General features: G+C 42.6%; 2 protein-coding genes across 6 annotated transcripts; both read left to right on the top strand.

The window, feature by feature from the left end:
- Position 1: 1 nt before the first annotated feature.
- On the top strand, positions 2-19,471 carry TPMT (thiopurine S-methyltransferase). Of its 5 annotated transcripts, none has more exons than XM_064476232.1 (9): positions 2-119; positions 4,637-4,731; positions 5,958-6,050; positions 10,296-10,428; positions 13,791-13,843; positions 14,495-14,569; positions 17,140-17,225; positions 18,274-18,318; positions 18,749-19,471. In XM_064476232.1, the coding sequence occupies exons 2-9, from the start codon at positions 4,685-4,687 to the stop codon at positions 18,859-18,861; spliced, it is 645 nt and encodes a 214-aa protein (XP_064332302.1). In that variant the 5' UTR covers positions 2-119; positions 4,637-4,684; the 3' UTR covers positions 18,862-19,471. The 5 variants fall into 5 exon arrangements, with proteins under 5 accessions (XP_064332302.1, XP_010978407.1, XP_064332300.1 ...); XM_010980105.3 differs by having other exon boundaries at positions 4,637-4,820; XM_064476230.1 differs by having other exon boundaries at positions 5-96; positions 4,637-4,820.
- A 4,273-nt stretch (positions 19,472-23,744) lies between these two features.
- NHLRC1 (NHL repeat containing E3 ubiquitin protein ligase 1) lies at positions 23,745-25,145 on the top strand. Its single transcript, XM_031435158.2, has one exon. It carries the CDS (start codon positions 23,787-23,789, stop codon positions 24,972-24,974), a length of 1,188 nt encoding a protein of 395 aa, XP_031291018.2. The 5' UTR covers positions 23,745-23,786; the 3' UTR covers positions 24,975-25,145.
- Positions 25,146-26,454: the final 1,309 nt, after the last annotated feature.

Genomic DNA, 26,454 nt, shown 5'->3' with positions numbered 1-26,454 from the left:
GGGCGGGGCCTGCGCGCCGGGGGAAGGGCAGGGCCGGGGGCGAGGCTGAGCTGGAGACCTAGTACCGGTACCGCCCACCGCAGGGCACAACCAGAGGTAGGCTGCGGACTGCGCACGAGGTAGGCTCCCCCGGGCGCAGAGTGGGTGCGAATGAGCAATGGCACCATTTGCTAGGTATGAGCCTGTGATCGGATTCCAGAACGGGGCATCCTAACAAAGCTCGGACACGCCAGCAGTCCGCGCCCTGAAGTGAGACTCAGGAAGCAGAATGGGACCGGGGAATAATGAGGTCAGATAGTGAATGACCTTTCTGAGTGCATGATGTGACCTCAAAGCATTGTTGGGTATTCGTGATTTTTAAAAAAAGAAATACTTGCCGGAATAGTGAGGGATACGCTGGGGGTGGGGGTGGGGGGGGCGAGGGGTGCTGTAAATATTCTGTCTTGCTCCGTGGTAATTGCACATGGTGTATGCATACGAAAAATTCACCGAGCCATACTCTTAAACTTCGTGCGCTTCAGGAAAGTTATCCTTAAATTTGTCGAAATTTTAAAATAAATCTAGAGCAAAAACATTTTTTTTGAAAAAGTGAGGAGGAAACCACACTTGGAAGCCCATCCAAGGAGGACTTGGGCGACCAAACTAGTACATCTGCCATTTCTGTGTATGGGTAAGAATGATTGTGAAATTTGCCTTTCTTGATTCTTATAATTTTGCACTTTTATCTTGTTATAGAAACTTGATTTCTACAGAAAAAGGACATGGACAAGTTAGTTATACTTTAAGAAGCTATAAGAACAGCTAAGGTGTAATTAAGTTATATTCATGATGTTGATTTGTATGTCGTTTGTGTGAGAGAAGTAGAGTTGAACAATTCCAGGTTGCCCTGCATTCGATGGTAAAATTATGCTTCCCTTATGTTTTAAATAGAGAACTGTTTATGAAGGCTCAAATTCAGGTTCCAAAGTTTCTGTGAAAATGGAAATGAGAAAATTGCATCTCTTTTTGCTTTTCTGTACCCAGTGTAGATAGCCTCTGACCTCTCAGAAAACTCTGAGTCACCTTCTGACATCGGCAGGGCCTTGCAAAAACCATTTGTTTAAAAAAAAACTTTGCTGGGAAGTGAATTTGGACTCCAAATTCCAAAGGAGGTGCCTTCACCTTGAATCCTAAGCACACGGAAGCCAAATTTTGCAACAAAGAGAACTTTTTCTTGAATAACTGCTTTTATGTGGGGTTTGCTGTTCTCATGGAGAAATCATTGAATTAACTCCGCAAGAATAACCTGCTAGTGTAATCCAAACTAAATTAGTTTCACTAATGAGTCAAAGGGAGTGCTAGAACTCTTGCGTTGTATTCTCCTTAGTGTTACAAATTTCATGTTGAAAGGACATTTTTCTCATACCTTCAGATGGATTTGCAGTTACGGTCACGTGTCCTTTTTTCTCAGCTCCCTTTGTAAAAGAAAATAAGGAACAAAAAACAACGTCGCTCATCCAGTTACACCAAGGGTTAAGTCAGCAATCCCTGCAGAGGGCCGACCCATGCTGTGCCCTGAGGCGATTCAGGACTTCAGAAAATGAGGCTGATGCATTCTGTGTTTTGGATAAATGGCACCTGGATACTTAAGAGGCATGCTTCCAGGAGAATTTCAATGGCCCAAGATTCTTGCATCTTCTCATACACAGAAAAGCACTAACATCATTAACTTCAGGTGTCTGTTCTTTGTGATTAGCAGTAATCTTTTACCAAGATGTATGCTTGACTACATGTTTTTCCCAGTCAAAAAAAAAAAAAACATATATACGAAGCATATATACTTGGAGCAGTTCCTCAGAGTTATTTCCCGAGCTATAGTTCTAAGTAAAGTTTCCGAACAAAATTGAAACTCACAGCTCCTATGTTGTGTGTTTTTCTTTAGGTCAACATCTTTGTGCACATTTTCCCATGCAAAAAAAGAAGCTATAATAAAATTATTGGAAAATACAAACTTGTGGGGTAGCAATCAGATACGGAGCACTTGTGTCTAGTTTTGCTCCCTCCTTCCATTCCACCAAAACAACACCAGGATTTTTAAAGGCATAAACCGCTAGAATAGGGAGGACCGAAGAGAAGATAAAAGCAATAAATTTTTGAAATCTAGAAAGCAGATAGACAAGTAGTAAGGGATTTTGCAGACTTAAGACAGCTAAATTCTAACCCAGCAATGGGGAAAGCCAATGAGCAACTCTTTTTACATTTATAGAATCCCCCAGTGCTCAGGAATTAGCCACACCAGGTACCTCTGGGAGATGGAAGGGTATGGTTGAAACTAAAAGGATTGCTTGGAATTCTGGTTCATGAATGGTTAAATCCCCTGATCCCTTTCTTAAGTCCCTGCAACCAAGTATCTGCCCTTCACCGCACCAGCAGACTTTGCAGGGGTTTAGTCCCTGGAGAAGGGAAAGAGTCTTTGGACTGGGAAGACACAGTTCACAGTTGGGGATGGAAGACCATACTGAAAAATGGAGATTAATTGAACACAGGCACACTGAATGCTGGGGTCCTCTCCCATATTTGTTCTTTTCTTATGTGAGTCTAGAACCATGGTCCCAAGGACCCAAATTTTCAACAGGAATTGGGAGGTCTCTCTATGGAAAGTCTGACCAGTCCAAAGAAAATACAGATAATAACATTGAGGCTTCCAAATATCTGCTCACATCATCCTACAGTGAGGCTTAGTCAATAAGCCCCACCCACAAACTTAAATTTCTAATCATCTTTCTTGTATTAATTCTTAAATATGAGCAGATAATTAGAATTGCTAGGCATTTGAGGACAGTCACTAGTTTGAAAGATAGAAGATAAAACCAATAGAAGAAGTGACTCAGTGACAGACTATGGAGGTAAATAAGAGAAAATAGCATATTCATTCCATCCATGAAATAAGAACAAAATAATATGAAAAGAGAGCATGAGAAATAGAAAGGAGCTCTCAAGAATTAAAGACTTGAGAGCAGAAAGGAAAAACTAAATGAAAAGGTAGAGAGAAAAAAATAAGGTGGTTTCAGAAAATAAGGCAAAATAATGAAAAATACAAAAAGTATGAGAAATTTACAGCATTAGGTCAAGATGTCCTACAACCAAATAAAAGGAGTCCGAGAAAGAGGGGAAAAAAAAGGGGGACCAAAATCATCATCTGAATAATTCAAGGATTTTTCCAGAATTGAGGGATATGAGGTAACAGATTAAAAGAACTTGGCCAAATGGATGAAAATAGACCCAGAATAAGGCACAGAATTATGAAATTGCAAAAACTGAGAGGCAGAGAAACGCTTTGAGAGAGAGAAAAATATTGGCCACGTGGAAAATACCAGGATGAGAATGCCTTTAAATTTAAGCAGTAACTCAAAGCTAGAAGATAAGGGACTGATTTCTTCAGAATAATGGGAGAAAATGTTTTCTAATGAAGAATTGTTACCCAGCAAATCTATACATTAAGGATGAGGAATAGCATGAAGACATTTTGTACATGCGAAGTTGCAAAAAACCTTTTCTCCCATGCACCCTTTCTCAGAAAGCTGCTGAAGGTTGTACTTCACCAATACAAGGGTGGTAACCACAAAAAGTGGGGAATATCCAATAAAGGAGGTTGGGGATTCATGAAAAGATAAGAAGGAAGTCTCCAGGATGGTGATTAAGAAAGATCCCAGAAGGCTAGCGATGTACCAGGAGGAGAGTGCATCCAGGTCTGAGGGTTCTCCAAGATGATGATATTGTTAGGAAATCTGATAACCGAAGAGGCTGAGAGTGTACTGATAGGAGATTGAGACAGTTGGGAGAACTTAGAGTTGAATTAGTAATAAATATATAGAAATTTTATAAATGAAAGAGCAAGACAGTTATTACCTGCAGAATAAAAAGCTGTGTGGAAAAGGAAAAATAATCCTAGAATTCTACATGGCTTAGCTGTGAATAGTATTTGCCTAGTCATAGTAATGTGTACTTCAAATATTTATTTAAAATTATGCTATGTCTATATGGAAAGGATACAAAAAATGAGAAGGTGGTGTGTGTGTGTGTGTGTGCTGGGAAGGTGAAATGCTTACCTTTCTGGATGCTACCTAGAAATCAATTAAGAAGATACAAAATAAGCATGCTAGTTTGAAATATGGAGTTAGATTTCAGGACTCAGCTAAAAAAGTTAAAGACGGTTGCCTCATTGGGAGTGGAGATTGCTGCTTTCATAACTGTTGAACTCTTTGATTTGTGTACATTATAACATTAATTAAAAAAATAAGTAAACATTAAAAGAAACTTTAAAAATTAGAGTGAGATACCAGGAGAAATTCTAAGCTTATGAAAGTTATGAAGTGTGGAATGCTTTTTTTTATGTGTGTGTGCTTTTTTTTAAAACTTAAACCTTTTTACTCCAATGTTAAGATATAATTCAATTTGTTTAAAAAATCTCTCCTAATGTGTATTATGAGACATGCCTCTCAGACTCACTGAAAAGTAATTTTCTATATGGCTCTTCCTTGGATATTGAAATATTTTTTAAAAAGCCATATTGCTGAGGATAGTAGAGTTTCATGTCATTCATGCATAGATTTGAAATGTCCTTAGAATGACAGCATTGCAAACATTTTCCATTTAGGCACTGGAGGCATTTGCTTGTGAGCCAAAGTTATCTACGGAACTATGGATGGTACAAGAACTGTCCTTGATGTTGAGGAGTACCCGGATACCGAGGTACAGAAAAACCGAGTGCTAACTCTGGAAGAGTGGCAAGAGAAGTGGGTGAACCGCAACATTGCGTTTCATCAAGAAGGAGGGCATCAGTAAGAAATGTTTGCGTTTCTTTGCAGTAAATGTTGGTCTGTAACAGAGAAATTCTCTGTCAGAAACTGACTTTTGAAATAGAAATGATAATATAGGTACCCATTCTTTGACTGATTTTAGGATGCACATTCTTAGTTGTTCACACTTTAGCATCTCTGAAATCAGAATGCATCTGTGGCCTGTCACAGTTTAATTGGCAGTGATGTTTCTTCCCATGGAGTATAAATAATGATGTGACTTAGAATTGATGGTGTCTGAGATTTATGAAATATGAGTTTTTTTAAATCCCCTGTAGCGTCTACGTATTAGTCATGCTTGTTTTTTCTTGCAGCTGATGCTCTAGCTACATTAATGGTTACATCTCTTTATACTGAAAAGTGGTAGTGTTCTAACTTTGCTTTCCAAGAGCATGTGTTCAAATGTTAACGTATTATCTATATGGTGGGAGAAGGGAAGTTGAGAGAAATTAGTAAGCGAGCTAGGATGCTGAGCAATATACTAATAGTAGTAGTAGGCTTCAAAGCAGCAAAAATAAATGATAGGCCAGTGCTGAGTAAAGTGGTTGTGACAGATGTTCCTTCTTCCAGGCAGCCACCTGGATTTCCCAGGGGACGTTGTTACTATTCTTATGTTTGCACACCAAGTGGTAGTTGGGGCATCATCCTAGAACCATTGCATGGGTTATCTCTGTCATTTGGTTGGCCTTAGAAGAGCCACGCCTCTACAGAGGGAATTAACTACAAGGACTGAACTTTTCAGAGCTACTTCTGAGGCCTGAAATACCTATTTCAAGAGCTTTCCATAAAATGAATGTTGAAAAACTCAGTAGGTCCAGATCCACATGCACACACATATAACATTTTCAAAGACTATCAACCAAGGAAAAATAATTTTTTATTTTTAATTACTAATCAGAAAAGCCCCATGTTTGAGTCAGATTAACTACTCACTAGTTACTTAACTTCCGGTTTCTTCATTTGTAAACCAGAGATTTTAATAATTAATGTTGTCTACTTGGTAAAGTTGTTGGGAAATATTAAATGAGACAATGCATGAAAAGTCCTTAGCATTTTAATTGTAGTCCTTTGCTCTGTACCTTGGACTAATTAAAACAAACTTTTTTTTTTTCTCCCCAGGCTGTTAAAGAAGCACTTGGATACTTTTCTTAAAGGCGAGAATGGACTGAGAGTATTTTTTCCCCTTTGTGGAAAAGCAGTTGAGATGAAATGGTATGAGCATCAACATATTTTCTTGTCTTGATGGTAAATACTTTGGGTGACTATTTAATAGGATGTGGGTTAAAAAAATGCCATTCTCAGGAAATGCTCAGGATCTCTATATTTTTAGTAGACTATTACTGATGGGTTCATGGAGGTAATATTCTCAAACCGTAAGACACTGCAGAACCAGGTGCGACCTAGTCTTCCTGTTCTGAGTTTCTAAGAAAAAGAATTAGTTTAGAACCAATGAGATAGGGGAGAGGGGGATTGGACCAGCCTTCCTTCTTAAATCTCCTTCATCTTTGTGCATGGTTTAGTTTTTGTAGGTGGTTTAGGAAGTTAACTGCGTAAATTTTAGATATTTTAAATAGAGGTGGACAGAAAAATTCAAAATGAATTACATGGGGAGGGTATAGCTCAGTGATAGAGCCCGTGCTTAGCATGTACGAGGTCCTGGGTTCAATCCCCAGTACCTAAATTAAAAAAAAAAAATTAAGGGGGAGGGTATAGCTCAGTGGTAGAGTACATGCTTACCAAGCATGAGATCCTGCATTCAATCCCCAGTGCCTCCATTAAATAAATAAATAAATAAACCTAATCACCCCTCCCCTCCAAAAAGAAAAAAGTAACTAATTACCTCCCCTGCCAAAAAAAAAACCCCAAAAAACAAACAAAAAATGTATTACAACTTTTGGGTAAGACTGCACAGTCCACTGTTCACCCCCACTCTTCCTTCCTTTTGTGAGCGCCTACGAGTTTTTGTTTTCATGAGTCATTGTTACAAAACCAGTGGTGATGACAAAAGTATGTCTTGTAATTCTCTGTGAAGAAAATTCACTTTAATTAACAAACCACTATCACTGTGGGTTATCCTACAGTCGCAAAACTGGCCACCAATTTATACAGAATTCTGTTTTAATGATATTGGACAGACGCAGTCCTACCTGCCAAGACATTCATTTTTAAGCTTGAATGTTGAGAACTTTGATCATTAAGCATGAAAGAAAAATGAAAAGTATGCATGAACATGACTGGTAAGTGAAAAATATAGTAATAATTTATTAAATATGCTGTGTTCCCTCTAGAAATACAGGTGGCCAGTCCATAGAACGTGCATGCATTTAGGGTTGATTTTTGAGTGAAGATGGTGACATTTTTCCAGCCAGCCCCCTAGGCCCTCGACTTGTAGCTCAGAGCATTTGTGAGTGGCTGCTATGGCTTCAGATTCTAGGGTGGCCATGAAATTGAGAACATTATTTCCTAACCAACTCAATGAACCAGAAGAAAGAGTTCTCTTGGAAACTACCTACAAGGAAAACATTAACTCTATGCACAGATTGTCTTATTGCCGTGCAGTAAGTGGAAACAGTCTAATTCTAGCAGAGGCTCTGAGACGAGATTAGGATATGGTATGATGAAACAGCCAATTAAATGCGGCTTTTAAAGATTTAGGGTCTAAAGTCATTTATAGTAAAAACACCAGAACTAAGCTATTGTAATTGTTATTGTATCATAGGATTTTTCATTTATGTAATGAATTTGTATATTAGGGTCTATAGAAATATCAGATGTGAATAGATAAACTATGAGCTGAAGCCCAAAATGTTTAAGACATTTTCTTAGGTTTTGGGTTTTTTTTTAAGGGCAATATATTCCAATACAATCTAGCCTATGCCAGTCTTTAGTAGGCTGTGCTTCATTTTTTCATTTGTTGAATGGAAATAAAATTTCATGCAGCTGGCTTGGGTAACATATTAAAAAATATTTTCTAACTTCAAAAAAATGTATGGAAAATAAGAAGAAATATTCCCTGTATGTTAACTTACAAATTTCCTAGGAAACATGAAAGGTAAGTTATTAGTATATGTGTTTTAGAATTATAAACAGTTCATGTTCTGACCACACTGGAAGTATGTGTCTTGTGTGGGAAATAAGACCAGTCAGTTCTTCTATACCTCTTGTTTTGAAAATGCTAACTTCATTCTAACTCCACTGCTATGTTAAGGAACAATTTGAGCATGATGTGAATTTCACATTTGCTCATCCATGATTTTGTCTGCAAGAAACATGAGGTGAAAGCAGATAAGAACACCCAGCTGAACTATAAACTGTGTATAAAGAACACCCAGCTGAACTATAAACCGTGTATAAATACACAAAACGCATGCACACACCTCGGACGTCTCCCAATTACCTCACCCTATGTGCTGTGAGCCACTCCCATCCACAGCTAGTGCTAGAACTTTCTGTGTGATTGTCAATAATCTCTGTCCATTACTTTACAGTAATTCTAAAGCCTCAACCCTTCCAATGCCCAATTCTTTTTTTCTTTCTTTTTTTTTTTGAGGTTGGGGGAAATTAGGTTTATTTATTTGTTTATTTTAAATGGAGGTGCTGGAGATTGAACCTAGGACCTCCTGCATGCTAAGCACAATCTCTACCACTGCACTACACCCTCCCCTCCAATGCCCAGCTCTGTAAGTAAACTTCAGGTCTTTCTCAAGGTGAAGTGCCATGTTGTAGTATTTATATATACTGTAACCATTTAACGTGTAAAACTGTGCACCTATGGCTATTAGGTTCCTGCCTTTTTTCTTTTTAATGTGGCACTAAGTTTTTTTTTCCCCCTTAAGTAACACTTTTAATCTAGTTTATTTCTAAATATTGTTTAATTGTGTATTATTTTTTAAAAAATCCTGATTCACAGAGATAAGTTATGGCAAATGTGTAGCAGCTTTTTTTTTTTTTTTTAATTTTTTTGTGGGGGCAGGTAATTAGGTTTATCTATTTATTTATTACTTTTGGTGGAGGTACCAGGTATTGAACCCACAACCTCATGCATGCTAGGCACGCACTCTACCATGAAGCTATACCCTCCCCCCAGCTTTTTTTTTAAACATTTTTTTTAAATTAAGGTATAATTGACATGCAACATTATGTTAGTTTCCAGTATACAACATAATGATTCCGTATTTGTATACACATGCATGTATTATTAAATGGTCACTCCAATAAGTAATTAATCAATACATAGTTATAGAAATGTTTTATGTGTGAAAACTTTAAAAATCTCCTCTATTAGCAACTTTAAAATGTGCAATACAGTGTTACTAACTATAGTCACCAGGTTACACGTTATTATCCCCATGACTAATTTATTTATAACTGAAAATGTGTACCTTTTGACTCCCTTCGCCCATTTCACCCACCGCTCACCCCCAGCCTCTGGCAACCACCAATCTGTTCTCTGTATTTATGAGCTAGTTGGGTTGGGTTTGGTTGGGTTTGGCTTGGTTTTTTTGTTTGTTTTTAGATTCCACATATATGCTTTTTGTCTTTCTCTGTCTGAGTCATTTCATTTAGCATAACGCCCTCAAAGTCCACCCATGTTGTCATAAATGGCAAGATTTCAATTTTGATGGCCAAATAATATCCTATTGGGACAGAATTTTTAATATATGCCCCAACCGCCATTTTCCCCATAAACCTCGTGATTTTTATTGCACGATTTTGCATAATGCAGTGATTTTTACGAAGGCATAGATTGCATTATAGCAGAACTGACTTATGCATTTAATTTGACACAAAATCAATACTATGCCTGGGTATTTGTGCCACTAATGCTGAAGTCCGAGATGCCAAGACTGACTCCTGTAATATAAAGCTTATAAACCAGGAAAATACCAGTTATTTGACTATGATAATTAACTAAATTTCTGGATAAGGTTTATTGTAAGTAAATTGAAATTAGAAGATGATTGTAGAAATGGGTGCTAATGTTTTAGAGCCGTGTGCTTCAGTACAATAGTTACTAGCCCAAGGTGGCTTTTTAAACTAAATCATGCTAGCCACGTCTCAGGCCCACGTGGTTAGTGGCTGCTGGGCTGGACAGCACAGGTATAGATTCTTCATCATCCCTGAAAGTCTTAATGGACAGAGGTGATTTAGAGAAACTGAAAAGCGTATCTAATTCACAGGATGCTTTTAAATCAGAAACTCTTCTAATCAGATCCATTTGTAGTAAATCCACATTTTAAGGTATAATTTTCCAAACTCGTGACTTCTTTTCCCAAGGTCATATAAATCAGTTTTTCAGAGTTTCAAAAACGTAAGGTTTGAGAATATAGAGAGCTGCTTTCTGTGGATCTGCATGTTCTGTGAAACCCTGTGAAAAATGTATGCTTATTGGGGTATATCCTTTTATTTAGTACTGTACTTGAAATAATTTAAGTGTAATTATGTGATTTTATGCAGGTTTGCAGACCGAGGGCACAGTGTAGTTGGTGTGGAAATCAGTGAACTCGGGATACGGGAATTTTTTACGGAGCAGGATCTTTCTTACTCGGAAGAACCAGTTATGGAAATCCCTGGAGCCAAAGTATTCAAGGTTCGTTTAGATTTTGGTAAATAATTATTTACATACCCCTGCAACAAGGTTTTTCTCAGTGTGAGTTAGTGAGAATACAACGTGAGTGTCAGATGACCCCACTTTATCACCAGATTTGCCTGGACATTACATAGTGTGAGGGGCCAGGACTTAAAAAGATGGTGGTGGAGTGTGTGCTTAGCATGCTCAAGGGCCTGGGTTCATTCCCCAGAACCACCTCTAAAAACAAACAAACAAACAAACAAACCTTATCACCCCCCCAAAAGAAATTTAATAAATAAAATATAGAAAGATAGATGAAAGCTGTATGTGAGCAAATATATATGAAAGCCAAGGTCAAAGCTTAACTAGACTCACGTTTTTGGTTTGCGTTTATTTGATTTTTAATTTATAAACAGGCTTGATTTCTAACGTATAAACAGGAGTTTCTGGGAACTTGTGCTACACCCTGCATAAGACATTGAAAAGATAAAGCCACACTCCCTGCCCTAAAGAATCCTTTAGCTTAGGAGAGAAGAGAAACAAAGAGCAGGCTGTCGTACGCGGGGCTAAGTGTAATGATGCAGGGTGTTAAGGGAACAGAGAGGAAAGTTACCAAATCCAGCCTGGGGGAGCTTCCTGACAGATACGTCTGGGACAGGCAGGGAGTCCTGTCCTTGGTCTCAGACGCCCTGAGAAGCTGGTACTTCATCCTGCAATTTCAAGTGGGAACATGAGATGGCCACATTTTCTTATGAGACAAACCACCCTTCTGGCTTCAAGGAAAGTAAAAAAAAAATTTTTTTTAACGGAGGTACTGGAAATTGAACCTAGGACCTTGGGCAGGCTAAGCACACACTCTACCATTGATCTATATTCCACACCCCCAAAAAAAGGGAAGTAAATTCAAAGGGAAGTAACCTCCCAGCAGAGAGACCAGTTAGGAGGCTGTGAGTCGTGGTCCAGGAAAGAGATTTTGAAGGACTGCAGTAGGGGCACTTGGAGGAACAGGTGTGTTAAAGTGATTTTGAGGATGTCAGACTGGGAGGATTTCGTGATGAATAGGGTGGGAGTCAGGGGGTGATGAGTTCACATTTCCAGCTCAGATTCCTGGTTGGATGGCAGAGAATAAAGGAGAAGCAAGTTGAAGAGCAGAGAAAATGAGTTTTGTTCCGGGGGTGGTGAGTTTCAGAGACCTGAGGAATGGCGAAGGTGTAATCAGCAAATGTCTCTGAAGCACAGGGCAGCGTTTGGGCTGGAAATGGTAAGATTTGGGAGTTGTCTTCATCTGTGACCACGAGAATGATCCAGTGCAACTGCTTCAGCAGCCTGGGGTAACAATGTGGAAATAAACAAAGACCATCCAGAAGAGAACATGTTTATTCAGAGTCGGCCAATTGCATTTGGCAGAGGCTCATAGACAGGCGGGGGTGGAAATGCTTTCGAGTGAAAAACGCTGATTGGAGGCTGTTGGCTGACTAGAAGCTGTGTCCTTTGTGATTGGTGTGGGAAGTGTATTTGGCTTTGAGTTGGAAGGGGATGGGGTGAGGGGTGGTAAAAATCAGGGGGGCTCGTGGTCACTGATCAAGTTCTGCAAGGTTGTGGTTTGGCTTCTCGGGCTGGTTACTGCACAGGTTTTGGGTCCAAGGTCCCTAGTCAGACATGTTCTGGCCACTGTTGGTCTGTGTATGTAGTCTTCACAAAGTACTCTCTTTTCTAAATATTAAAATTAATTGATCAGTTCAGTAGGAGGCTTGATGGTACTTTATTTTACAGCTCCCTCCCACTCCATTCTTAGGTCACCTAAGAATCCCAGTGTTTCACTCAGTCCATAGAGGCTAGTCCTGCTTCCAGACCCCTTGGAGTAATGGTTCTCAGCCCCAGCGGCACATTTCAAATTATCTGTGCATCTTTCAAAATTCCCAGTGCTGAGGCCTCGCCCTGGGCAAATTAAATCAGAATCTCTAGGGGTGGGGCCCAGCATCAGGTCTATTTAAAACTCCCCAGTGATTCCAATCTGCAGCCAAAGTTAAGATTCACAGGCTGTTGCTCCTGCCTCCAAGCCCCCCACTTCTCTCCGGGCTGACGACCCCCACCGTGCTCCCAGACTGGGCAGTGAAGACCCGCCCTCCTCTATGTGTGACCTCTGTTGGTGCCTCATTTCAGAATAAAATCCAACAATTTCACGTCCTGATGCACCTTTCCTACCCTGCCCTCCCCCCATCCCCACCGCCCAGACTTCTCACCGCCCAGACTTCTCATCGCCCTGGATTGTGCCCTCAGCGCACCCCCCCCCCGCCCCCGTCACAGTTCCGCCTCCTGGTCTGTCTTTCCTGGTGCTCAGGCCTTTCTCTGCCCTGTCCACTCTGTTCCCACGGTTCTGGGCACACAACCAGAACAGTACAACCCATTCCGTGCCGTAGTGTTTCTTGGTACCCCGGCTTCTGCTCCACCAGGCTGTCCTCAGTGGAGTCAGAGACTCTGTCAAATTCACTTTCAAAACAACAAGGACCTACTGCAGAGCACAGGGAACTATATTCAGTATCTTGTAATAACCTATAATGAAAAGAATAGGAAAAAAAAATATATGTATAACTGAATCACGTTGCTGTACACCAGAAACTAAAACAACATTGTAAGTCAACTATATTTCAATTAAAAAAAATTCGCTTCCACTGTCCAGAACTGGGGTGGTCCTGCCAGGATGTGTGCAGGAAATAAATACTCATTAGCCAATGAGACTAGTACAACTTCACTTTCCACAAGAAACTTTGAAAACGTCTGTGCTTTCTCACTCAGCCTGCCTGGTAATTGATTGATCTATGTGCTTGTCTTTAGCAGAGTCAAAATTTCAGGATTCTGCTAAAGTAAACATTGCTAAAATTGAACAAGCTCCAAAGTGAATAATAGCTAACTGATCTTCAGGGTTAACTTCCCTGTGATTTTCCTCTTTGAGTTGATCCAAAAGAACCCCATACAGGTGTTTCATTTTAAGAGTGCCATTAAAAATTATTTTCAGTAAAATTTTATCTTCAGTTAAAAAAAAAATTTGCAAAGGTTGCCAGGTGCAGGAAGTGAGAAGGGCAAAGATGGAGAGGAATTCATTAAAATGATTATAATCACTGTGTTCAGATGGTGGCATGCAGATTTTTTCTTTATTTTGTAAATTCTCTGTAATAAGGTCCATATTTATCTTATAATTAAAAAAATTAAAATAAGATGTGTAAACAATTATTTGCAGTGAAATTACATCCTTTATGTTTAATTACACATTCCTTCTCTACCACCTATGCTCTGCTTTGCCCCTCTTTTTTCTTTTTCCTTGACTATTCAAATATCTCCTAACTAAGTAGAATTTTTCTGTCTTGACTTTTTCATTGCAGAGTTCCTCGGGGAACATTTCATTGTATTGTTGCAGTATTTTTGATCTTCCCAGGTAGGACTGAAGTCTCCCTCTGCACTTCTGGAAACTTAAGTGTGTGCTGGGCACTGCTGGGTGGGTGGAGGAGGGGCTTTTTAATCACTCCTGCCCCCTTGCACCCACAAAACACCGATATGAATCTCTGTTCTGCAGTTATTTTTTTACTATAGTGTACATGTCTGCACACTTGATAATCTTTGCCCTTGGGTGGCTTCTAAGCTCTGGAAAACATTATTCTGACCCTAGGCAGGTAGGAAAAAGGAAGAGAAAACAAGAAAGTGTCTTCCACTTCACGCCTGACTCTGTAACAGAAATGAGTTTCAGGATGCGGAGGGAGGTGAGACCCCATCTCCTGAAAGTCCCTGATATTCCCAGGGGCTGAGCACAGAGTTGTCATAAACTGTCACTTGTTCCTGGTGTGTGTTCCCAAGTCCCAGCAGAAGGGGGAGCTGCTGCCACCAGCTCCTAGAACTACGAGGGGATGGACAGCAACTCACACCCCGACAGCACATCCCTATAGCCTCTGGGGAAAAGCGGGTGTGAGGTCCCAGTCCCGTAACAGCTGGCAAGGTACCAGCGTGCGCCGTGCAGAACGCTGTTAGTCTTGTTAAAGTTTCGATTTTTCTTACATAAACTGTTGTATTTTTTTCTTTTTCTTTCCGGTAGAGCAAATATTGGCAAATTTGACAGGATCTGGGATAGAGGAGCATTAGTTGCTATTAATCCCGGTGATCGCAAACGGTTAGTGATTCGATTTCTTTAATTACATTGTTTTTTTCCCTTTTTAAAATGCTTTCTTAATTTAGTATACTGTACTTTTCCTGGTTTCCAGAAAGTTACTAGACTTTTACTAGTTTGAAATGGCTTATTGCATCTGGAATTAGAAGACCTATGTCCAGGAGCATCCGGCTCTAAAGGGTGTAGGACGCTTTTCCCACCCACTGAGGATGTTCCTCCTCTTTATCTGGGTTGGTCTCTGCGCGGGCTTCGGCTGCGTGCCTCAAATCCCCGAGGCCGTGGGGAGCAAACCAGAAGTCACAAGGCTCAGTCTCCAGACCATGCACCTGGTGTCTGGTTGTTTCCCCCCCATCTGGCATAATTCTTACAGATAATAATGCGATCGACCATAATAATAAATAGAAATAGAAATTTGTAGCACATAGTAGGAGCTTAATCAATATTTGTTGAGTAAATAAGTGAAAACAAACTGGACTCGGAGCAAGGGAGATACCCTGTTTTCTGCAGCCCCCATCGCCGCCTCTGTCCTAGAAGTGAGGACCATCTAAGTGGCCTCTGACCTGTTTGATTCATGGTTAACAGAACAGTGAGGCTCCATCTGGAACTCTTAGAGAATCTAGTTCTGGTTTGGCCACAGACCAAGTGTCTTCCCTAGTCCCCCATTGTCACTCTTTCCTCCCCTCCCAGCCTCGTGTGTGTGTGTGTGTGAGTGTGTGTGTGTGTTCACAGCCCCAAGTGTGCCTGAGAACATTGGCCCTTGTCTCCAGAAAAGCTGCTTACTTCAAGCTGTTAGAAAGATAAATGACTTTATCTCAGCACTTACGGAACTTCGTGCTTTCTCCCAGTTCTCCATCAGTACTCACGTCGTCCTTCTGCTCAGACTGCACGTGGGGAAGAACGGATGTGTTTTCTGCTGTGACTCTCAGGTCTCTTGCCTGACATTAATCATACCCCTCATTTTTCTGAATTTTTTGAAACTGGTTGAGAGAGAAAGTCTGCATTCCACGAGGAGTGATGCCTGTTAGTCCTGACAAACCCACCTGACTGATCACTTTTGTCGGGACAGCATGTTGCTCCTTTCTGCTTCTTAAGAACAAGAGGAAGTGAAGAAGTAAAGGTTTCTGCTCAAAAGTTTGTGAAGGGCTTGTTCTTTCGCTTGCAAGGAAGAGCAGCCTGTTCACGCCAGCTCGAGTTTTAGGGGAGTTCATGTTGAAGATGCTAAAGGAGCAACGGTCGCTGCCCCAAGTGCTTACTGTGTACCAGGCAGGGTTTCTAAGCACTTTATGTGTGTAAACTCATTGAATTCTTACGACCACCTGTGAGTTGGTTACTAATCTCATCCCCATTTTACAGGCGAGGAGACTGAGGCACAGAGGGCTTAAGAATTTGTCGAGCTTATGTAGCCAGTAAGTAGAGGAGCTGGAGTTTGAGCTTGGGGGGCTTGCAGAGTCTGTACCCCTAACCCCATGCTACACAGAGCCCCTGACTTCTCACAGGGCTCTGGACAGGGGTCAGGGTACAGCCGGGCATACCCCGTGTGCTGAGAACCAAGGCTCCTCACTCCGAGCTGTGCAGCCTGTCCATCTCTGTATGTCTGTCTGTCACAGCCTCTCTTCCTCCCTGTGTGCTTCTCCTTTGTCCTACCTGACCCCTTGGCTTCCTTCTCTAACCTCACTCCTGCTCCCACTCATCTGACTGACAGCCCTCAGCCTCCTCAGCTCCGACCACCACAGTGCACAAAAACTCTGGCTTTCGGTACAATGACACGGTTACCTAGCAACCCCTCTTTGCATCTCTTACCTCCATTTCCCAGTGGAGGCATCTGGTTGGTCAAGCTCATCATTCTGTACTGGGCCCAGGCCTGGCTCCAGATCAGTCTGCCAATGGGCTCTGTTAGGGCATAGTCCCCACCCTGACATGGCTGTGAGGTGGTATCACCTGCTCCCCAGGACACCTCCTCCCAAGGACCGTTGCCGTAGCACTCAGGGTCTCTGCTTACTGGCAGAACTTTAATTTCATAGTGCCTTGAATTTTGGCCTGTTCGTTAGTGTTCTCTCTCCCCAGCTAAACAAAGGAAAGAGATTGTGTTTTGACCTCTCACCCAAGGCCCTGGAGATGACCCAGGCACCCAGGATGTTTGTTACACCAGTGTCCCAGGCCCCCCAGCCACCCTCCTGCGTCAGTCTCGGGGTGCATGAAGCGCAGGCATCTTGTCTTCCAGCAGGTGCCCATGTAATCTTGGCACCAGCCCGGTCTGGGAACCACTGCCCCAGAGCTGGGAGAGCCTCCGGGGACCACAGCCAGCTGGAAAGAGCCTCTGCTCCGCTGGGTGTGACGTCTTCTGGTCTGATGGGCGCTCACTGTTTCCCAGCTCAGGCGAGTGACAGCACTGCTGAGCTCATTTCTGGCTCTTTGGAATGAGAGTCGACTTTGTATGATCATTAGGGGAATTAAAGTCAGTAATAGAGACAAAAGGAAATGCTGGCTCCCCCCGCCTCCCACCTGCCTCTCATGCCCTGCAGGCCTTGACTTTGTAGAGAAATCTAACCCGGGCCTTTGTGTGTTCTTTCCAGCTATGCAGATATAATGCTATCGCTAACGAGAACTGGGTTCCAGTACCTCTTGTCTGTTTTTTCTTACGATCCAACTAAACACGCAGGTAAAGTTGTTTGATTGTTCTTTAGTTCCCTCATTTCCTGATTTAATTCTATGACATGGGCAGCATTAGTTTCTCCTGATTTATCTCATGTGACACATACGACATGAAATCCGTGTCATCCATGGTGGGGGGATGTCTGGGGCAGGTGCCTACAGACACGCACGAACACATCCTCGTAAGAGGACGGGGTGAAACCCGGACGTGGGGAGGCCGGCGCTGTGCCGGAGAATCTGTAAACTGTTACTTAATTTCTGAAATTGCACACAATCCGTTGCATTTTTCAAATAACTATCTTTGTTTTGAATGTAAAAGTGATGTTTTCTTCTGGATTCACTTGGATGTGTTTTAACACTAAAGCCTCACCTTTAAGTCATGGCTTTACAGGAAGAAGGGAAAACCAAATCCATAGACTTTTAATTGGTAAAAATCCCCTTTCTGCTTTCTCACTGAGCTTTTTGTAAAGTGGCTTGTTTTATAAATATTTATAGATGTCAGTAAAAGTTTTTTTTCTGTTTGAATAAAGCAGGTCTTGAAAACTCCTTCAAAGATGAGACCTAGTGTCCATGATTAAGTCTGGGACCATCAGATGGAAACAGAAAATACTGGAGACAGATGTCAGCTCCGCTGACATGATACATTCCCTTTCTGAGCGGCAGGGCTAAGGAAGGGCCTGAGGGGAGAAGACACAGTGGAGGCTCAGAACAGCCTCTCGGAAGGGGCAGAACTGTTCCGCTTAAAGTAAATGGCAGTGAACTCCACTCATATTTCCCTGCTCCCGAGCCCCAGGCTGACTCAGCCGTCTCACCTAAGCTGGAGATGGGCACCTGCCATTACCATCCCCTCCGTAAGCCAGTCTTTGGTATAAGATACGCAAAAGAAAAAGCAAAAGAACCTGTCATAGCCTCGCCTATTTGGATAACTAAATTGTGTATGGAGTGAGTGTACCCAAGTCATTGGAAATAAGCTGAGAACTGAGCCCTGAGAATTTCTTTCTCTTTAGAGTTAGATCTATAGGATTTATTCGTCATTATGTTTCTGTTTTACTTAGGTCCACCATTTTATGTTCCGGATGCTGAAATTAAAAAATTGTTTGGTAAGTTCCAGATGTGTGCTGTAACTTTTTAAATAAAGTCAACAGTTAACTGTTTTGAGCTGCTAGCAGACTATCACTATCTCAAAGTATATAAAATATAAAAGCCAGAAACCATTTTATTGGAGGCTATTTTATCCAAAAAAGGGACCCATCTCCACACTATGCCTTTTGAGCTAAGTGGTATGTTTATGTGAAAGACATTTGAATTCTTCTAGAGAGATGGTAAGTTTATTTTAGCTCTTAGGAGTTCTAAGTGATACCAACAATTCAGAATTCAGAAAAGTTACCCGTGGTATTGTCCCAGTTTCATTAAAAAGAACAGAAGAATCTTCAGTGCACACTGTTTTTGAAATCATTTGACGTGCTTTTAGAAGAACTGCTTGCATTCTTCATAAAGTTTTAGCTTGTTACGTTTTCTTTTTTGTTTCAGGTTCAATGTGCAACATCCATTGTCTGGAGAAGGTGGATGCTTTTGAAGAACGACATAAAAGCTGGGGAATTGACTGCATTATTGAAAAGCTGTATCTATTTACAGAAAAGTGAATGAGACGTAAATAGAAGCAAGTCATATCAACATGTTTTTGAGCAACTGGAAATTGTGCTAAGGCACGAAAATGTAATGGATGACTTTTGGGGAAAAAATTGTTCACAAATCATATCACAGATCTTTGCTCAAAAATGCATATAACTTTTTAGGGAAAAAAATAAAACCATACTTTGGAAAGGAGAGTTTGATTGGGGGTGAAAGATTATCCCTGTATGTCTTACTTACAGATTGCAAGAATTTTTACAATCAGCATGTAATACGTGTATAATTAAAAAAAAAAGTAATGTAATACATATAACTTAAAGAAATATAATAGACATAGAAAAATTGGCATTCTTTATGAAATTTAGAACCATTGAGGAAATGTAACACTTTAACAGGGTTCAAGGTAAAAGACAGTGATCCAAGACATTATATAAAACATTAACTTTTACTATAAACCCTCAAATTGTGCTTAATTCTAGCACCCATTTTCACACTTTTCCTCCTTATCTAATTTTATATGTGACAGAATGAAGAAACAGATTTTAAAATTATTGAAATTAACCAATCTATATGGAACAAAATATTTTTCCCAAACTGTAAAAATAAATCTTTTAAAAGTTTTTTTTCTGAGTTTGGCAGTTTTTTCCTCTTAATTTAATCTTGTTTAAATGATAAAGTCTTTATGTAGTGCAGCGTTCTTAGGGCTGGATTCATGTCTGTTCATTTATGAAAGTTTAGATTCAAAACTTCTGTTTTTCATTAACAATCACATTTTGTTAAATCAGACGTTCCCCTCTCGCCTGATACCAAAATGATTTAGATTGTTTAGCACATGTTAATAGGGTAGTGTGTATTATAAAAATTCAGTTACTCAAATGTGTGTGTGGGAACTTGAGAAACCTTGAAATCTCCAGATTCTTATTTCCTGCCGTGTATCTCCAGCTCATTTTTCTGTTGGTGCTCAAAACATTCAAGCCCACACTGCCATCCCCTCCTCACCAAGTCCCTCACCCCTGAAGCCAAGCACGTGGGGCACGAGTCACGGAATTGGGGGTCAGAGCGGGTGCTGGAAGACCGGATGCCCTTGGGGGAGAGCAGAGCTGGAGAGGGCGCAGAGGGTCAGAGTCCAAAGAACCGCACTGCTGATGGAGAGCCGCCTGTTGAGGTGCTGACCTGAAACTCAAAGCGTGACCAACCCAAGAGGGATTCAGGTTGGCAATGGTAGCAGGTTTTTGCTCCTGTGAGCTCACCAGCCCCACGGTAAAGTGCCCACTGTCTTTGCTCTCTGTTAAAAGGTTGTATGTCTGCGCCCAGATTGAGTTGCTTCTATTCTATTCAACTTGCTCCTCTTCCCTCCTCTCCCATCTCATTCTGGGATTCCTTCTCAACTGTGTGTATGCAGCATGTCTTCCCCAACTTGCCAAACCAGCAGCCCACCTGCCCAAGAACCAACTCCCTCCCCAGACCCCTCAGCCTGGGGCCCTGTGCTCCCTCTTCTCTGCTGGGACCACCCTGAGCTGGGGGCAGTCTCCATGTTCCCTCTCACCGTGTGCTACTTTGCACAGAGCTCAGCCACTGGCCACAAGATCTGGTCTTCAACACCTTTGCCTCCACAGCCCTCAGGGCTTGTTCGAAGTGGACGCAGGAAGAGATGGGCATGCTTTTCCAGGACCCTGTAAATAGAGTATTGGAGGGCGGCAGAGAGGCTCCCCTGCAGGGAAGGAAAGGTTTGGCACAGCAAACTCAGAATGTTAGACTTAGACTCAGGGCATTTCTTTATTAATCAGCATGTGTATATGTTGTGATCAGGAGTACACTCTGTAAGGTATTTGAGAAACCTTTCAACCTTGACTTTAAAGATAAGCAAATGCTTAGCACGTGACCTGGATAAATGCTGTTTTCTGAATGATGGTTCCTATAAATACTAGGGAATCATCAAAGGAAAGGTATAACATTGGGGTTTGCTGCCTGTATGCAGTATCCTTGTTAGTCTTCACCCATTTGTTGGGCTCCCACTGTTACCCAGGTGTGTGCCAAGCACTGGGGATACGGCTTCAAGCAAAACCAGATGTGGTTCCTGCTCTCCTGGAACTGAGTCTCTCTCATCAGAAAAAGAAAGATGGGACGAAGATAAAGAGCAATTTAAGACCGGATAAAAAGGGAAAGTGGACTTGGTAAAATAGGACAAGAAGGCAGGGAGAAGCTGGGTTGGGTTGACAGGAGTGCTGAAACAGAATTTAATTCCAAAGAGAGGCAGCAAACACTGAAGAAAACCATTGGTAAGTACGCCCAGCTAGAATGTGGGGATCCGGTTGTGAAGGACGAAAACTTACATTTTTAGTTCTGAAGCTTTGTGCAATCAAGAAAGCCTTACCTCTCGATTAAATACCACAAAATAGCATTTCCTAACTTTAAAGTTACCAGAGCCTTGACAGCAAATTCTCAGAACGGATTACGTGCGTATGTGCCACATTGATTTCCAGAAGCACTGTGCCGTCTGACTACCAGGTGGTAGAGTGATGATTGTAAACAATCTTAAATAAATGGGATTTATTGCAGCTTGTTCTTTCTGGTTTACCTCGCTAAACACTTTCAGCCTCTTGCTGCAGTGTTACAGATTGCCACACGGGGGCAGCAAAGGACTAAGAAAAAGAAGGTAGGCGTCTCGCCAAGCCCAGCAAGAAAACTGGGCCCGCCAGCTCCTCTGCTGAGAGTCACGCTCAGGCTCGCGGAACATCGCTGAGGGACAGTGGGAGCTCCGTCACAATTAGCGATGAGTTGGGGTCTTCGGAAAACAATGTTGGAGCAGAGCCAAGTTAGAAGCAAATCAAACATCAGTGAAATCAGTCTGGAAAGCATCTTGAGAAGGCAGCATATCATATTACAGACTTGGTCTAGATCTGTACATTTCACACAGTAACCACCTGTTGCATGTGGTTCCTGAGCTGAATTAGGATGTACTGAGTTTAAAATACATGCAGGACCTTACCTAGTACTAAAAAAAGAGAGTGTGTAAAAATGTCTAATAATTTTTGCAGTGATTACATGTCACAATCATATTATTTGGGATATTAGGAATATTTGAGTTAAATAACATACGTGATTAAATTCATTTCACTAATTTCTTTTTACTTTTTAAAATGGGGACACTAGAAAATTTAATTTATATATGTGGCTGTCATTGTATTTCTACTAGATAACACCAATTCTTAAAGTATCCAATTTTTAGATGGAATTTCGATTTCCTGAATGTATTTCTTGACTTAAGGATGACTTTGGAAAGTAATCTCTATTTGGAATGAAAACGTATTGTAGTCTGAAATTATTAAATCTTACTAACATTAAGTTGGTTATTGTGTTCCAATACACAGATAATCTTTGAATCCTGTAACACTAGATAAGAACTTGTTTTTTCTTGTCTTACATTAATGCTTCCTCTGGGGGATTTAATGGGATAAAAATCCCATTTTCTCAGAAGTCTAGCAAATAAGAGGGTGAAAGATGACAGTCATTATCTCTAAATGAGGAGCAATGATTGGATATGTGCTTTTGCCAAAGACAGTGTTCACGTGAGACATTGAGGAAGGACTCCTGAAAACGAGAGCCTGTAGTACCACAGTGATTCTTCTGTTTGAAGTTTTTGAACACATGGTAGATTCTCTGTGCTTTCCATATTGTCTGGGGTTGATAGATTTTAACCTGGTATAATTTGAGGGACTGTTGTATCTCAGTGGTTCTCAAACTTGGCTGCACATTATAAACCCCTTGGGAGATTTTTTTAAAAATTGTGTTTTTTAATATTTTATTTTTATTTTGGTGGGGGGAGGAGGTAATTAGGTTTACTTATTTTTAGGGAGGGCACAGGGGATTGAACCCAGGACCTTGTGTATGCTAAGCATGCATCCTACCACTTGAGCTATATACCCTTCCCCCTCCACTTGGGAGCTCTTAAAAATCCCAGCTGCCCAGACCACATCCTGGACAAGTCTATCTTTCCGGGATGAGACCCAGATATTTACCAAGTTTGAAGACAACTCGGGTAATTAACAGTGTGGGCTCTGCTGTCAAACCGCCTGGCTCAAATCCCAGCCTGGCCACTTCCTGGCCATGACTCTGGGCAAGAAACTTAACCTCTACATGCTCTTTTGTAGAAAAGGGGTGATGACAATAACATACCCTTATAGGATTGTCAAGAGGTTTAAATAAGATAACCTACGGAAACCACTTAAAAGAGGGCAGGTGTGGAGAAAGTTCTATAGTAATTATTATTAGCTAACAGCTTTCTTATTTCATCCTAATCTCTCTGGAAGACTTTCCCAGCCATGTCCCCACCTCTGACACAAATTCACCTAGTGGGTTTTATGTTTTGTCCTATAACAATCCCTTCCTTCACACTTAAATTCATTTTACAAGTTTTCAGCATCTACTGTAGTCTTAAGCATCTCCTTAAAGTATTAAGCATCTACTTTGCAGAGTGATAGGAGACCCAAAAGAAGTACGTGCACCTGCCTCATCCCCTCGGATTTAAATTTCCCCCTTGCTCTGTGTTTTCCCAGTCAGATCACAAGCACAGTGAGCTTACACCCAGCGCTGCCCACTGGAAACTGCAGGGCACTTTTCTAGGTAATAGAGAGCAACTCGCTTGTCCTCAATAGGTGCTTTTCCCCGAGTGTAAAGTGGAGATAATCTATCCATGGCTGTTGCGAACGTTGCAGATCTGACTCCGCCCTGTGGATAGTTTGTAAATGTCTGGGGTTAGGCCCTCAGGCTGCAGTGCCGCGCACGCCCACCAGGAGGCAGCAGGTCTCGGCCGAGCTGCCCGCCGCCGTCGACGTCAGGACCCGCGCCCCGCCCCGTGACCGTGACCCAGCGCGGCGCGGGCGCAGCGTCCGACTCTGCGGGCTGGCGGCGCGACGGGAGCGCCGGGCGCCGCGCGATGGGTGCCGAGGCCTCCGGGGGCGGGCCGGCGCTGCGGGACTTGGTGCGTGAGGCCGAGATCAGCCTGCTCGAGTGCAAAGTGTGCTTTGAGCGGTTCGGCCACCGCCAGCAGCGGCGCCCGCGCAACCTGCCCTGCGGCCACGTGGTCTGCCTGGCCTGCGTGGCCGCCCTGGCGCACCCGCGGACGCTGGCCCTCGAGTGCCCCTTCTGCCGTCGAGCCTGCCGGGGCTGCGACACCAGCGACTGCCTGCCGGTGCTGCACCTCCTGGAGCTGCTGGGTTCCGCTCTTCGCCTGGCCCCTGCAGCCAACCGCGCCGCCCCCAGCTCCCCCGGGGCCTTCACCTGCCACCACGCCTTCGGGGGCTGGGGGACCCTGGTGAACCCCACCGGGCTGGCGCTGTGCCCCAAGACGGGGCGGGTCGTGGTGGTGCACGACGGCAAGAGGCGGGTCAAGATCTTTGACTCCGGGGGAGGATGTGCACATCAGTTTGGAGAGAAGGGGGACGCTGCTCAGGACATTAGGTACCCACTTGATGTCACCGTCACCAACGACTGCCATGTGGTTGTCACCGACGCCGGCGACCGCTCCATCAAAGTGTTTGACTTTTTTGGCCAGATCAAGCTTGTCATTGGAGGCCAGTTCTCCTTGCCTTGGGGTGTGGAGACCACCCCTCAGAATGGGGTCTTGGTAACTGATGCAGAAGCGGGGTCCCTGCACCTCCTGGAAGTCGACTTTCCAGAAGGGGTCCTCCGGAGAACCGAAAGGTTGCAAGCTGACCTGTGCCATCCCCGAGGGGTGGCCGTGTCCTGGCTCACCGGGGCCATAGCAGTGTTAGAGCACCCCCGGGCTCTGGGCAGCGGCGCCTGCGGCACCACGGTGAAGGTGTTCAGCGCAAGCATGCAGCTCATCGGCCAGGTGGATGCCTTTGGGCTGAGCCTCTTTTTCCCCTCCAAAATAACTGCCTCCGCTGTGACCTTTGATCACCAAGGGAACGTGATTGTGGCAGACACTTGTAGTCAGGCTGTCCTGTGCTTAGGAAAACCCGAGGAGTTTCCAGGTCTGAAACCCATCATCACCCATGGTCTTTCCCATCCTGTGGCACTGACCTTCACCAAGGAAAACTCTCTTCTTGTACTGGATAGTGCAGCCCATTCTGTGAAAATCTATAAGGTTGAATGGGGGTGATGGGGTGTCCGGGGCTGGTCCTGGGGCCTGGCTTCAGAAGCCCTGAAGCTGCCCCTGCTGAATTGTTTAACCCTGGCTAAATTCCTTAATGTCACCTGTTCAACAGTGATAATTATAAATGCCTGGTAAAGTTACAAAGGCTGGGGCAACTATTAAAGAATAATAATTAAATCTACCATTTCTTGATTGGTACTCCCTGTTCTAAGAAACTTGCAAATATTAGCTCATTTAATCCTTACAACTACCCAGTGGTGGTTTCTGTTATGAATCCCATTTTAGAGATGAGAAAACTGAGAAACAGAGAGCTTAAGTGATTTACCCAAACATGTCACGTTTACTTACTATGACAGTCACAATAGGAACTTTGTTCTGACTCCAAAACCCCTTGCTCTTAAACAAGGTAACAGATGCGGGAGGGGGTTGTGAGTGTATATTGTTGCTACCTGTGCTCCATTTAGTTAGATGCATGGAGAAAGGAGACTTTAGAGAGAGTTCAAAAGGAAAAGGATTTTTTGGTGAACATCAGTTTAGTTCAACTTGCAGTTCCTTTTGATGGCACATTAGGTGGAGTTCCTGTGGGTCCTGAGTTACTTGAGTAAGAAAAACCATTGAAATTACTTATTCAAAAGGGAAACGTATCTCTTAGTACCTGTATCTCCTCCACTGTCGGCACTTGGGAAACTCTACTTGGTTGGTTTGTGTCGCGTGAGTTCTAAACTCCTGCGGAACACGCCACACCCATCCTGGTGTTAGAGAGCTGGGTGATGTTCTGTTTTTGTTACTAAAGTCAGGTCAGGGCGGAAGTGATTTTGCCCGCCTTTATTATGACCAGTGGTAACCAGAAGCACTTTTGTGATGGAGCTTTTCCTCCATTCAGTTTAAATCTATCCCATGTGTTGTAAACACTGGGTATTCAGTAAGCAGTTGCCTTGACCCTGAGTCAGCATTTAGGCCACTGCTCAACACTTAAATACTTCTTGAAGTAGAGCGTTGATTAAGATACCGCCTGCTTTAATGTTGCAACTGATGGAGTGGATAGGTGCTCATTTTGTGTTAAGCAACCTGCGAAGGATGAGGATGTGAAGGAGCCCTCAGGCACTAACAGGCTGGTGTGGGGATGGGGACAAGATCATCAGAAAGATACAGCCCAGAATGGGAAGGGCTCAGCGGAGCATATGCTCAGGGCACTGGGAGGGGGGAGTACCCCCATGGCCCAAGCAGAGCAGGCACCTCGGAAAACCTAGAATTTGGGACTGATTAATGTCGTAAATACTGGTCACTTCATCCAAAACAAACTAGAAGCAAACAGTTGTATTTCAGCCCACACTGGTTCTTCATGGTACCAACATCAGGACCTATTTTTCTGGAGCAGCAGCCAGTCAGGATGCTAGGACTCTATAAAAAAGATGAAATGACAGCTGTGTTTCTGAACGTCTGAGGGCATTTTATGGATATTTTTACATTTAGCTAAACACCACAG

The sequence above is a fragment of the Camelus dromedarius genome, chromosome 19 (assembly GCF_036321535.1).
Source record: "Camelus dromedarius isolate mCamDro1 chromosome 19, mCamDro1.pat, whole genome shotgun sequence".
Taxonomy (NCBI): domain Eukaryota; kingdom Metazoa; phylum Chordata; class Mammalia; order Artiodactyla; family Camelidae; genus Camelus; species Camelus dromedarius.
This window is presented reverse-complemented; position numbering and strand designations above follow the sequence as displayed.

Coding starts and splice junctions, on each gene's coding strand:
- NHLRC1 (XM_031435158.2), top strand. CDS start 23,787: ATGGGTGCCGAGGCCTCCGGGGGCGGGCCGGCGCTGCGGGACTTGGTG.
- TPMT (XM_010980105.3), top strand. CDS start 4,681: ATGGATGGTACAAGAACTGTCCTTGATGTTGAGGAGTACCCGGATACC. Junction 4,821..5,957: donor CATCAAGAAGGAGGGCATCA/GTAAGAAATGTT, acceptor TTTTCTCCCCAG/GCTGTTAAAGAAGCACTTGG. Junction 18,319..18,748: donor TGAAATTAAAAAATTGTTTG/GTAAGTTCCAGA, acceptor TTTTTGTTTCAG/GTTCAATGTGCAACATCCAT.